Raw genomic sequence first — 13,533 nt, 5'->3', positions numbered from 1 at the left:
ACAAAAGGTGTGTGCCTATCATGCAAGGAAGGCCTGTCCCTTTTCAATCTGAATGTCCTACCATGTCAGTTGTTTCTCTGAAGCTTTTCTTTACCTATCCTCCCTTTCCCCTTGTGTTCCAGCCAACTTTGACTTCAGATTTGGCACCAGATCTCCCTGAGATCTGGAGGTGTTGAGAAATACCACCTTGGCTATTCACCAGTGAAGGTATCCGTCTAGGACTCAGATACAGGCTTTAAAGAAACTGATATCCAAAAAGCACTGAAAATATATCTGTTGTATTTGTTTTTAAGTAAGAAATTAATTGACATTTTTTGCCGTCTAGTAGCACTGCTTTCCTATGGTGCTCTGAGTCCAAATCTGAAATCACCATGTCAGCACATCAGATACTGAAGAGTAAACCAACTCAAAGACAAACTGAAAATTAACAAAGCTCCCCATTCATATTAAGGAAATCAAGGGTGCTGATGGAAATTATACAATGTTTGCATATCCCCCAAGATTTTAAATGAGAATGTCAGTACACATGAACTATGTGGATTGTTTGACTTGGGAGCACTCTTCTACCAGAAGATTTCTCACCTCTGATATGTGTGATGTGCTCTTTAAGCATATCACACTTAACAAGACTACCTGCAGCCTGGAGATTTTTAACTAGTAAGAAGGTTGGGGGCCCAACACTCAGGGACATGAGTCCCATCAACACTGAGCTGCCTTGGGAAAGGCAGATTTTTATGGACTATGTAAAAATGACACTAGGGCAGAGTCAAGGGCACCCATAATATTTTCAGCAAATGAGCATGATTTCATGTGGTAGAAGCCAATCACAGGGATTTTTCCACTAAGTACTTAGTACTAAGGACTGTCCTTTTCAAAATTGTGTTCAAATTTTATGCTTTTTCTTACAACTCTAATCAAATTTTAATTCTAATCAAAAGATTGAGCTGGATCATTAGATCTTTGAGAAAACACAGGCATGACAGCATGCCACACAATGCCAGTATTTCATAATTGCCTTTCAGAGACACACAAGAGGGTTTCAAAAAGCACAGGAAAAGTAAGAGGGAGAGCCTTTCTCAACCTGGAGTCTCATTGTCAGATACATTCAGGCTGAGTTTTTTATAAATACTGCCTCAGCAGCCAGGCCAGTCAGAAAGTGGTCTGTCTCCACCTCCTACACCCTGGCACAAAGAAGGCCTTGGGAAAACAGGCTGCTATTCTCTTAATAGTGTATGGTCCTTCCTGGAGGGACTCGGTACAGCCTAAGGACGTGGGTGTCTATTAGAATGTCTGTTGTAGACTTGCTCTTCCTGCAAAAATCAGGGAATATTTTAGCAGTTATATATCTCTGTAATTCTGGACAATTTTTCATCGAAACATCTGGTACTAAATCAAAGCTTTAATAAAAGAACATGGATAGCAAATCCAGCTGAGAAAATCAGACTATTCTAGAATAACAGCTGACTCAGGCACTCTGCATGTGATTTTTTTTTCCAGATTAGTATCAGAAAGCCGGAAGGAAATAAGTAAATGGCAATTTAGCATGTGGGGCTTTTTCGGTTTTTTTCTAAATGTCATCCTGAATTCCATAGATTTACTCTTCAGCATCAAGATCTTGATTTACTGTCCAATCAAAGCAAATTTACTGATGGTTTGTTGGTTGAAGGCTTTAGAAACAGAGCCTCTTTTTAAAATGGTGCGCTTGTTTTTATTTTTCCTTGACTTTTATTTGTTGTTTGGAAAAAACAAACTTTTCCTGGACATTTCTGGTAATGAAAATAAGGCCTACAGATACTTCAAAAAACAAGGAGACTTTATTCTTTATTCCAGAATTAAAACCACAGATGTACTTTTGTGGAATACCTGATACCACTGTGCTTTTGACTGGCACTTAAGCCTTCTGTTGCATCTCTACAAGCTTCTTCAAATGGAAAATCTGAAATTGTTTCAGGGAATTATAGTAGCCATGTAATAGATTAAGATTTAAGAATCCTCTGAGAGTCACATGTTTAAAGGAGACATTTGAATAACTCACCTAATAATACGTAGTGTGTTGAAAGACAGGAGAATCCAGACTTAGTGAAGGGTAGCTACTGCTACCGTTGTCCATTTTATATTGTCTCACAAAATTTCCTCACCTGTCTTAGTAAATGTAAACTGACTATCTGCTTTTACTGTAACTTTACAATCTCATTTTCTTCTTTCATCATATTTTTTGTCTTAGTTAATAGCCAAAATCCACAAACTACACATGAAAGAAATTATTTTAATATGGCATAAAGGGTGGAAATACATGTTCACTATTATAATTATTTAATCCTGATAATGGATCACTTCTTAATGGATTTTTTTTTCTAATTATGTAGTAGAAGTAGTACTCCTTAAAATTAGAAATTAGCAATTACCAGAGAAGATATAATAATTCAAATATTGGTAATCTAATAGTTGCATTGAAAAACACAGTTGCATTCAAGTAGGATGCAAAAGAGCCTCAAAGGGATTAGGAGAGATGAAAAAAAAAACATACCAGTTGCACAGGAACAGCAGAGAGGAATCTCTAGACCAGTGTGCAACACGGCAGGTATTTATTAATAGTGAGAAGTGGCCAGAGTTTGATTCCTCGTTCCTGCCAGACTTTTAACTTTCTTTTCAGCACTTCTTGTCAATCTGAAGTGAAAAAAGTAGGCAGTCTTAGCGTCAGAACTGGTAAAGCTTAAGAGAACTTTCTTTCCAGACTTTCACAAATGAGAGGCATTTGCATGTTTGGCTGTTGCAGAGTTGGCTCTTTTTTCTTCATGGTTTCCTCGACCAGGTATTTATATATATATATATCTGAGGTGGAAATTGGGATCTTGTACTTGGCAAAGTTACCCACTGTCTTACCTACTGATGAGGTAAGCTTCCAATCAACTTCATTCTGCACTGGATCACATCCAAATATTCTGAGTATGTAGAGCAACTCTACCGATTCCATTTTGAACATACCCCAAGTTGTTTTAAGAGAGCCACATTGTCTGCTGATCCACGGGTGTAGATGCACAGCACCGTAAGAGGAAGAATTGCACCACAAGAACCACCCCAGCCTAGGCTGCCATCATTGTTCAAGTGGTCTGAAGCCAGCTTGGGTATGTTGAACTGCATCAGATTTCCCAGTGGATGTCTGATGTGTGTCAAAAAATTGTCAGCAGCAATCATTCCAGCAGGACTGAACAAGAAGTAGAGCTTCAGAAGAAACAGACAAGCTGTAACCCTAACAGCATTGGTTACAAGTGAAGAAAACAGACCCATTTGAAGAATTAAACTGATCACATAAGCAGAGTTAGTCACATGATGACAGCAAAAAGTGGGTCAGATCCACTATTTTTAGATAGAGTGGGAAGGAAAAGTTTTGTGGTGGTTTTTTTAGCAGAAATTAAGACAAAGGCTCAAGACATAGAATGAACTGGGAAAATAACCCAAACTATTAAGGTTTCCAGTACTCTTTCCACTGCTTTACATGGCTTTCATGTGGATATTATCCTAGCCTACACTACACACACCCCTATCTGATCAAGGAATTCTCTACAAAGAGTTTGCTTTTTATGCCATGTGTCTATCACAATCTACAACTCTACCTAGTTAGAATAAACTTTACTCACATTTTATAGCATATATGCAAATGCCATTGTTTTGTAACACACCAGACACCAGAATATGCCATCTTTCCAATAAGGAAGAAAAAGGTACTGTAATCTATTACAGAACATTGGAAACCCTTGGGAAAAAAAGTATAGAATGTTTTTTACCTAATTCCTAATTACTTCAATGAGATTCACAATTCTGCTTCTTACTTGGGTTTTTGAAGCACCTAATTTTAACACTGACTCATGGAATATTTAGATAGGAAAAGAACCTTAAGGTCATCAAGTCCAACCATTAATACAGCACTGCTAAAACCAACATTAAATCGTGTTCCTAAGTGCCACATCTATGTGCCTTTTACATTATTCTACTGGGGCGATAACTCCAGTACTTCCTTGGGCAGTTGCTTATAATGTTTGATAACCCTTTCAGTGAATAAATATTTCTGAATATCCAAGAATAAACCTCCACTCGCACACCCTGAGGTCATTTCCTCTTGTCTGTCATTGTTACTTGGGAAAAGAAACTGATCCCCACCTTGCTCCTCATAAGATAGCTCCCTGCACTAGCTTCATTGATTTCTTTGGACAGTATCTTTCCAGAGACAAAGAACAAATTTTCATATAGTTATTGATTTCTTCTCCCTTAGCTGGGAATTCTGTGTCTTACAATCTTAGATGTCCATTTTGTGGGTATAAGGCACTGAGCAAAGATGTAAGAGATCTGTGTTATGATGAGAAGAGAATAAATCTCCAAATTTCCCTTTTCATAGCATCTATGGCATTGTCTTATCCCTGATCTCTTCCCCTTCTCTGGAACATCAGATATGAACTGTGATGTGTTTGTCCACAATTGCTGTTAACTGCACACCTCACCTGGTAGTTTTAACCAGGAAGAACAAACAGGAAAATGCAGGAAGGTAAAATTTATTAGGCTTTCTGTACTGTGTGTAACTATTTATATTCTCCTTATATCATGTAGTGCATGGTACTTGGTCTCTTCCTGCAAGGGATATTTATAATGGAGTGCATTCTCAGTAGCTGAACACTACCATGCCAGAATCTTCAGAAGTTATCAGTTTGGCTGTCTCAGAAGGGCCTGCTTTTCTGAAAGCCCTGATCTTTAAAATTCAAGTTGCTTTCAGGTATTTTAGGCTGGACAGTACAGAATTGATATGTGCAGCTGCTTTTGAAAACCTTAGTGGAAGTTCTTCTACTCTCAGCATGTGTCCTTGACATAAATAAAATGGACATAAATGAAAAATTAAGGAGACGTAATAAAGATTCACATCATGTAGATGTTGAAAAGTCATAAAGCTCTGCTTTCAGAAGGGAATAAGTAACACACAGTGGCTAGCACCAGTGCAGAAGATCAGAGTGCTACTGATTCTGTCTGTCCACACTATCCATCTCCTGGCCACCGTCATGCACCGACCATCGCAGTTAAGCACCTTTCACCTTCTTCAGGATGGGTTTCCAGCGAATCCAAACCAGCTGCAAACCAAACCCACTCTTCTGTTCAGATCTTAAGCAACATGACGTCTCCCAAAATTAATAAGCTCCTCATCTCCAACATTTCCCAACACTTTGACACTAATGACCATTTAGTCTCTGCAGAGCCTTTATTATTCCTGCAAAGCTTTCTGATGAGGGAAGTGCCAATGAATTTTCTGGATACTGACACCCTACTCCTCTAATGAACCCCTTCGCAGCCACAGGCCTTGTCAAGGCCCTCTTCACAGTGTCATTGGAGATTTTGAGCAGCAAAGCATAAAACCAACTGGAGCAAGCAGATTTTGGGCTGAGGCTTCTCATCTCATCTCATCTCATCTCATCTCATCTCATCTCATCTCATCTCTCTGCACAGCATTTGTCTCTCTGCTGAGAAGCCTTGAGGCAGGGCTCACTCAGTAACAAGAAAAATTTAATCTTGTTTATGTAATATGTGAGGTCTGTGAGAAATAACCAAAAGGAACATAAACTTTCTTGTTTCTTCTGCACCTTTCACTGTAACATGATGAAACACCATTAGAACATTTACAGAAAAATTACATGAAGAGATGTACTGATGGTGTTGTAAGAGTAATTAACTCTCAATGTGGTTGCTTCTAGCTGTGTTAGTACTAGTTTAAACTGGAGTCTGCCCATATGTTCACACTTCCATACACTCATGCTCAAATATTATTCAGGCTCTTCTTCAGTGTTTCAGTGAAACCAAACATAGATATGCTGGCAAGCTTATCGTAACCTGAGAGCATTTACAGCAGACAATTCAAATTTATTTAATATGGCATTTACAGAATGTAAATGGGTTTTTAAGCGATGTGCCTAAAGTACATCTAGTGATCTAGAAAACAATGAAAATAATTTAAATTGGACATGAATTGAACCTAAAGTGCCTATCAGTTGCTATTACTGCACGTGGTCAGTATTGCAAGCAAAGATACCTGGTAACTTCAGAAGTGGGTGTGCTGCTATATTCTCAAAACACTGAGTCTTCGCAGAGCTATGACTCATTGAACCACAGCTGTCTGAGGACTTTCTGAATGCCAGCATAGGATAAGATCCTTTCTACCTCTCTTGGGAAACAGTCAGATCATCACTTTAAATTCCCAAGGGCAAGTCATTAAGAGTTTTTACTTTAATAATCACTCTTGAAGATATTTTTTCTTTTAGCTGAAAACTTCAGTAATTGTTTCTTAAAGTCTTATTAAACAAATATTTGTAACTGGGAAAGACGACCTTTTTCTCCCTGATAAAGGCCAGAAATGCAATTATCTCACTACTTGCACCTACTTTCTTCTAGGTATGTCAGACAAGAGTCAGTCTTGCACCTAATTTTTCTAAGAATTAAAGGGCAAAGCTAGAAGGGTTATGAGTCCCCTCAGGTTTATATGGAGGAACAAAGATACAATCTGGACTGAAAAACTGTGGCAAAGTTCTGGTACCAAATAGCTGAATGTTGTACAGGCTTGCTCCAATGTATGGCCCTACCACACTAGACTCAGGTTTCAGCCACACAAATGTGAAATCAGAGAAGTAAAAATGGGGAAAGAATTGTCCTTTTACTAGGACTGTGTGACACCATTTCAGCTACTGCGATGTTTTAGGTAGTTTCAGTATATAGTGGGCACAGGTTGCTGATGTTACACATGGTGCCTCTGGTATTGAGCTAGGATCCAAGTCATAGTCACTTCATTAATGTGAGACTTGACCTCGAAACGCCTCCAGCTTGAGAAAACAAACCACATCTCTTTTACAGTCAACTGGAACACAGATGACAGCAACACCTGGTAATTGGTTTAACAGCTTTTTTGATTGTACTGCATGCCAATGAAGTTGTCATTTGGCAACGCCCTGGGCTGAATTAATGCCAAAATTATAAAATTCTGCATCACACCCAGGCACTCTTCATGCACTACTGGCAGGTGCTCTGACTGGGGGGCTGCAGTTCCTCACAGCCTGCACCATCAGGCTGCTGCCGTATTCTTCCATACACCTCTGTAGGCTGTTTGTCCTGACTGTGCATCTCCTACAGCACCCCCACAGCCTCTCGTTCCCTGACAGCCCTCACTTTAAAAGGTCTTAACATGATGGCAGTCGCCACTCAAGCCGTGAGATCATCCAGCAGTTTTAACTAGCTACCTCAGATGTGTATATATGGAGTATTCCATATATAAACCGACTCTGAGGTGGGACAGTATCTTCTTATAGACGATATGGCTCCTCCTTGGGAGGAATTTCTTCACAGAAAGCCCGATGAGACATTGGAACGGGCTGCTATTGCAATGGAGTCACCGTCCCCGGCGGTGTTTAAGGAAAGACTGGATGTGGCACTCAGTGCCATGGTCTCGTTGACAGGGAGGTGTTGGCCCCTAAGTTGGACTCGGTGACCTCAGAGGTCTTTTCCAAGCAATTGGTTCTGTGGTTCTGTGATGGCAAACCCGCATGCGGCCCTAGGGGCGCGCCGGGGTCTGCCCGGGCCTCGGGCCAGCGTGGCGCGGCCGGGGCAGACCCCTCCTCTGCGCTCACTTCCTGCGGGGCGGGGCTTGCTGCCTGCGGATGCGAGCGGCGCTGGCACCGGCAAGGTGACTGCGGGGCGGCCGCGCAGAGCCGGGCCGGGCCGGGCCGCGCTCTCCGCCGCCGATGTGCGGGGAGGCGGCAGCGGCGGGAGCGCGGCGGGGGCGGGGGCGGGAGCGCGGCTGTGCCTGGGGGCGGGGCGGCGCGCGGGCCGGGGCGCGTCTCCACGGAATGCGGGGATCCAGAGTCCTGGAGATGCGGGTGCGGGTCCCCGGGAAAAGCGGGATCCAGAGCCCCCGCAGGGGACAGGTGCGCACGGGGACACTGTCCAGAGGAGCAGAGAGAGCGGCGGGCCGCAGGCGTGGCTTGTCCCCGTGGCTTCTGCGGAAGAGGGGGAGTACCTGGGCAGCCTTGTGTAGCCAGGGAACGGCCTGAAGTGTCAGGGCGGGTTTACGTTGGATGTTAAGAAAAGGCACTTCACCCAGAGGATGGCTGGGACGGACTCCCTAAGGAAGTGGTCACAGCACCAGCCTTACAGGGTTCAGGAAGCGTTTGCTTCCTGAATGCTCTCGGGCACGTGGATGCTTGGGTTGTCCTGTGCAGGAATAAGAGTTGGACTCAATGATCTTTGTGCTTCCCTTCCAGTTCAGCATTGGAGTAATCACATTCTGTGATTCTTGGTTTATTAATATTTGGAGAAGCACAGGGGTTGATCCCTTGCACCAGGAAGGGGCCTGGTGGAGACATCAGCCACATTCATGGGGGGAACGGTGGGGAGCATTTTTTGCCCTAAAACATGTGCAGGGCGATGGATGCTTTTCCAGCCTCACAGAGGTGTCTGAGTGTGTCATTTGATGTTTGGTCACCTGCACTCGGCTCTGGGAAGTGGCCCCGGGTGTGTGTGCACATAGGCGATGTAGAACCGATGGTTCAGTGCATGGGTGAAGAAGGGTGGTGGGAATACACATACTGGTACAGGGTGTGGGAAGCGCTCAGGGTACAATAACCTGTGTGCCACACAGCAAAGCAGTTGGGAAGATGAAATAGCCTTCAACACATGGGCATACACAGAGTGTAGAGACAGGGTCTTTGATTTTATAAGCCAGTGTTTCAGAGGCGTGAATGTAGAATGTAGAGTATAGAGGTGTTGTCATTTGTTTGTGAAACAGTGATCGAGGATTGTCTCATGCTCTGAGCCTGCTAAGAGAAATAGTAGCTGCTTGGCTGCTGTTAAGTCTGGCCCAGAATTTCGCAGTCTCAAAAAGTCCTTGAATCTGTAATAATCTAAAAGCTTTAGGATGGAATATAGAAGAGCAGTAGACCAAAGCACATGGAGATTAAGTATTTCAAGTAGTCCTTCATGGAAGACTGTTTTATTTCTTTACCCTTCTGCTAAAGATTGCTAGTTCCTACAAGGTAGAAGAGATAGACCTTGGAACAGGAGGATCCCCCAGCTAGAGAGTTCTATGTAGACCAAACTCAGTGTATCGTCAAATATCTAGAAACTAAGAGGCAAATGTCAGGGATTCATTATTTCCAGTTCAATTGCATTATTTCCAGTTCAATATATGCAGTTCAATTTTGGTGAACTGTCCTGAAAAGAGATGACTTGCCTGCAAAAGCTGATAATAAATTCTAAAACCACACTGGTAACAAAATTTTGTAACTAGGTCATCGCAGCTATGCTTGAAGGAATTTGCTGTTAATGGCTGAAGGGACTTGGCCATTGGTTTTTGACAGTGAATACTGTCTGAAATTAAGAATTATTTTTTTGAGCATTTAGGCTCAGAAAAGTTTGGAGTCGGGATAAAATAATGTCTGTTATTAAACTGTGATGTAGCAATACATCAGATGTTTAGGAAACATCTACGTTATCCTAGAAAACAATAAACCTATTTAATTAGTGGCAAATTTCCACATGCAGTTGATAATTATACTGCATTGTTACCTACCTTATACTAGGGTAAATATTTTGGTTCGTCAGATAGGCAGGTGTTTAAAATTGACAGCAATAGAAAACCTGGCCAATGTCTGCACTTGGCAGCTTTTTGAAACTACTGTGTTACAGAGTTTTAAGGCAGTACTGGAAATAATTCTGCTTTTAAATATAATGTTAACAGAAGTTGAAATGGACAAATACCAGAAACTGCCTTTGATTCTAGTCAATTCAGACAGATTTGAAGTGTCTCAACATCTACGTCTAAAATTATTTCAAGAGACCATTACTACAGCCAAATACTAACTGTAATTAAATGAGCTCTTCATGGCTGGAAAGATATGTGGGCTAGTGATTCAGTTCTGTTGGATCTGTGAAAAAATGGTGGAAAAAGAGATTTCATTTTTTCTCAACTTACAGACCTTCTGTTTTAGGAGATGGTATGTTCTGTGTCTGGATGGAAGGTTTTTAGAATTTCAGACAATTCTTGAAGAAAAAAGAAAGAAAACTATTCTGCTTCTTAAAAGACTGTTTTGCATAAGTGAAGAGAAACTGCTTTGTTGGAGGGGTCATGGTGGTCCTAGCTCAGACAGGTAACTTGGAGTTCAGTTTAGTTTGCTTTGTCACTTCCTTATTTTGCAGTTTTTTACTTTGGCTTCTTGTTTTATATAGTATAGAATATGTATGCAGCAGTGGCCAACTTGAAGAGTTTTGTGAGCAGTTTGGCTCTAGTTATACTTAAATTGTTCATGCAGTTTCAAAGAACAAGCTTATAGGTGTGTCAAAAGTGGCATTCACATCTTCAGCACCATTTTATTTGAATTAGTGGCCAGTTTTACATAAATAATGACAGGACATCGTGCTCAGAACCACCTCCGAAGAGAGGCCGTTTTAGAAATGAGGAAAAACAGTGGGGTCTGTTACATCTGAGTCTGGCTGGTGTCACTGCCAGTGATGGTCACTGATAGTTTTCTCTGATAGTTTTCACTGATAGTTTTGCAGAGCTGTAATGGATTGCAAGTGGACAAGAGATACCACATTACCTTTGACAACTTGGCATAGATTCCTGATTGACCCTCATGTTGCTATTACACCAAAGCATTGTATGATCATGTGTGATGAAACCTAAACTAATGTCTTAAAATTAGGGAAATCTTGAAATTTTTTAAGTTGAATCTTGATTTTGTAAGCTTCATGAGAGTGTGATATCACAGTAGCCTTTCTTTTAGAACTTTACTGAAAAAAATGTGAATGCAGTCTAAAAGGACCATGGAATTTCTCCTGTTAATATTATCATGTACTGTCACACATTTCTAGCTGGCAAAATCAGTAGAGCGATTGATACTGCTTTGAGTCAAGGATAAGCAAGCCTTGTCCATTAATCCAGAAGAAGTTGCATCTGCAGAGTGGAGCAAAAATCTGACATAACATCAGATTTATACCAAAAGGATGGTGCTTACTTAAACTCTTGCTAACACCTTGGCCATTTCTGTTTGGTAGGAAAGGAAATTTGGGTTATTTTGATGTTTTGTATTATTGATTTTCTTAATGTACTTTGGCCTACAAAAGGGTATGTAGGGCTTTGGAAATAAATGTTTAACTTGCTTTACCTCACCAAAATGTGTTTAATGGAGATACATAAGCTGTCTTAGTCAAAAACTTCTTATTTTTGTTTACAGAGTCTGTCAGTGGATGCATCTGAGCAATTTATTCCATTCTTTTATTTAGAATGTGAGATTTTCTTTCTTTCATTTACTAAGGCAGGATAGTTTTTCTACTTATGCAGAGGTTTCCATCAGAACAGGGAGAAGTAATTTTACTGTTTGACTACAGTTGAACTTCATAACACTTAAATGTTGTTTATACAGAATTTTTATATAGTTTTTGTAGTAATAGAAGCATTAAAATTGAGTTTTAACTGAAAAAAAATTTCTCTTCTAAAGTTTGGAAAGAGAACCGCATTTGTTCTGTTAGGTATTAGATGTCCATTTTAAGTGCAGTAGTATGCATAGTTGGGGCTACACGTGTGTGTATTGTTCATGAAGTGATTGCCATTTGATGTAAGTAAATTGCTATTATTAATTACACACTTCTTGTTTTCTCTATTATGTCAGGAGGTGTACTTCAAGAATCTTTCAAAACAGAAGCAGAAGGAAGTAATGGAGAAGAATGGAAACAACCACAAACTTCGTGTTTGTGTTGCTACTTGCAACCGTGCTGATTATTCAAAATTAGCTCCCATTATGTTTGGTATTAAGGCAGAACCACAGTTTTTTGAGCTTGATGTCGTAGTGCTTGGTTCCCACCTGATTGATGATTATGGGTAAGGTGAATTTTTATCTACCAGTATGTTTCTGAGGTGTTAGCAATGATAATATCAACCTTAGTAAAACAAACTCTTGGCATCATGAGTGCAGACAACAAAGTTTTACTTTTTTTTCCCAGATTTTTATTTTGAGCTCCTTATGAGATTGCATATTTTATGCAATCATTTTTTTCAGCCAGTCGTAAATTCTAGAAAGTTTTGTGCAAATGCTGTAACTGACTCCAAAAAGAATCACAGGCTGTATGAAGTGAGAAAGTGATGTACTGCATTTTTCCCTGAAACCTGGTGATTATCAAATGGAAATGTGGTACAGTTTTTTAGTTTTCATAGAGAAAAGAGCCTCCTCAGTCATGTTAAATTGCAGCTCTTCTGCTTTACAGTTATTGGAGAAAGTACATATTGCACATGCCAGGAGAACACTGTTAGTTCTTACTTCCAGTGTTGTGGAGGCAGGAAACTGTCGTCATATGTTTCTGACAAAATGAATGACAAAATTTAATGACAAAATGATAGCTATATGGTTGTCTGGTCATGTATGGGTAGGTGGGAGAGAACTAGTAAGACAGGATGTTCCACTGGTGACTGTTCTCTTTCTGCACATTACAGCGCTCTGTTCCTTGCTTTGTACTGGATGTTGTTTGCAGCCAGTAACATGGCAAGGTGAATTCAACATCACAAAAGTAACCTGATTCAGGAAAAAAAAAAAAAAAAACAGTTTAACTTCTTGACAGGTCAGTACATTGAATTGCACCCTCTCTGATTGGAGATTTAATTTGCCGTAAAGGACAAACATGGCCCTGATTTCTCCATATCGCATGACCCTTGACTGTCTGCAAGACTTGTGCAAAGTAATACAAAATGCTACTTTTCCAGTTCCAAGGTGTTTAACATTTATCTCTGTATTGTGAATGACTTGTAATGCACAAAGCAAACAGTAGAGATTTTGATCTGGCAAACATAAATGCACGATCTCGCTTGCCTCCTAGATTTTCACCTTTCAAAAGGCAAAGAATACAGAAACAAAGAGAAAAAAAGTTGTCTGAGATAAATGTACATAATCAGGAAGATGGTAGGTCTGTGAAGGATATTTGTAAATGGAGTTGGAAATTTAATGAAATTTATGCTATATAAATGCGAGGCCCTTTACTCAGTAAAATAAAAAGGATATGCCTTAAAAAAATACAGAGTCTGAAATAATATATGCTACCTGCAGGATGTTTTCTTTAAACATACAGGCCTCAGCTTTGCATCACATTGGTTGTTGTATTTATAGATTTGTCCACAGAAATGTCAATAAACATACCCTTTCTGACAGGAAGTCATGCCATATCTATTCTCTGTAAGTCTCAGTGGACGTATGAACAAAGAGTTTGATTTCTGAGGATTTCCACAATGTGTTCAGCACAGTTCTTCCTTAATGGTGTCTAGAAAAACTGGATGTTTGGAATATTAGGGAGGATCTTCACATGGATGAGAATATTCTGTTAAAATCTTAAAAGGTACTTTCCTCAGTGAAGAAGATGTGGAAAGCAAGTCTTTTTTCAACCCCAGTACAGCTGTTGTAATTCATGTTTATTTTGTGAGGCAATATTGCTGTAAAATCAAGTTGTATTTATTCTAATAACGCTTTT

The 13,533-nt window shown here is 40.2% G+C and overlaps 2 protein-coding genes across 4 annotated transcripts in view; one reads left to right on the top strand and one right to left on the bottom strand.

Annotated features, from left to right (window-relative positions):
* SHB (SH2 domain containing adaptor protein B) overlaps window positions 1-13,533 on the bottom strand; it is a 333,076-nt gene that overhangs the window by 21,478 nt on the left and 298,065 nt on the right. The window lies entirely within an intron of this gene.
* Window positions 1-13,533, top strand: part of GNE (glucosamine (UDP-N-acetyl)-2-epimerase/N-acetylmannosamine kinase) — a 34,937-nt gene that overhangs the window by 1,155 nt on the left and 20,249 nt on the right. The window contains exons 1-2 of one of the 3 annotated variants that reach the window (XM_054283618.1): window positions 7,669-7,708; window positions 11,691-11,899. In XM_054283618.1, the coding sequence (XP_054139593.1) occupies window positions 11,736-11,899 (164 nt within the window). In that variant the 5' untranslated portion in view covers window positions 7,669-7,708; window positions 11,691-11,735. Of the gene's footprint in view, window positions 1-7,668; window positions 7,709-10,051; window positions 10,170-11,690; window positions 11,900-13,533 lie in introns of those variants that run through there. The other 2 variants (XM_054283628.1, XM_054283609.1) reach the window with 2 other exon arrangements.

Source organism: Melozone crissalis, unplaced genomic scaffold (genome assembly GCF_028551555.1).
Source record: "Melozone crissalis strain CALT ecotype California unplaced genomic scaffold, PUWL_Pcris_2 ptg000005l_1, whole genome shotgun sequence".
NCBI classification, from domain to species: Eukaryota; Metazoa; Chordata; class Aves; order Passeriformes; family Passerellidae; genus Melozone; species Melozone crissalis.
This window is presented reverse-complemented; position numbering and strand designations above follow the sequence as displayed.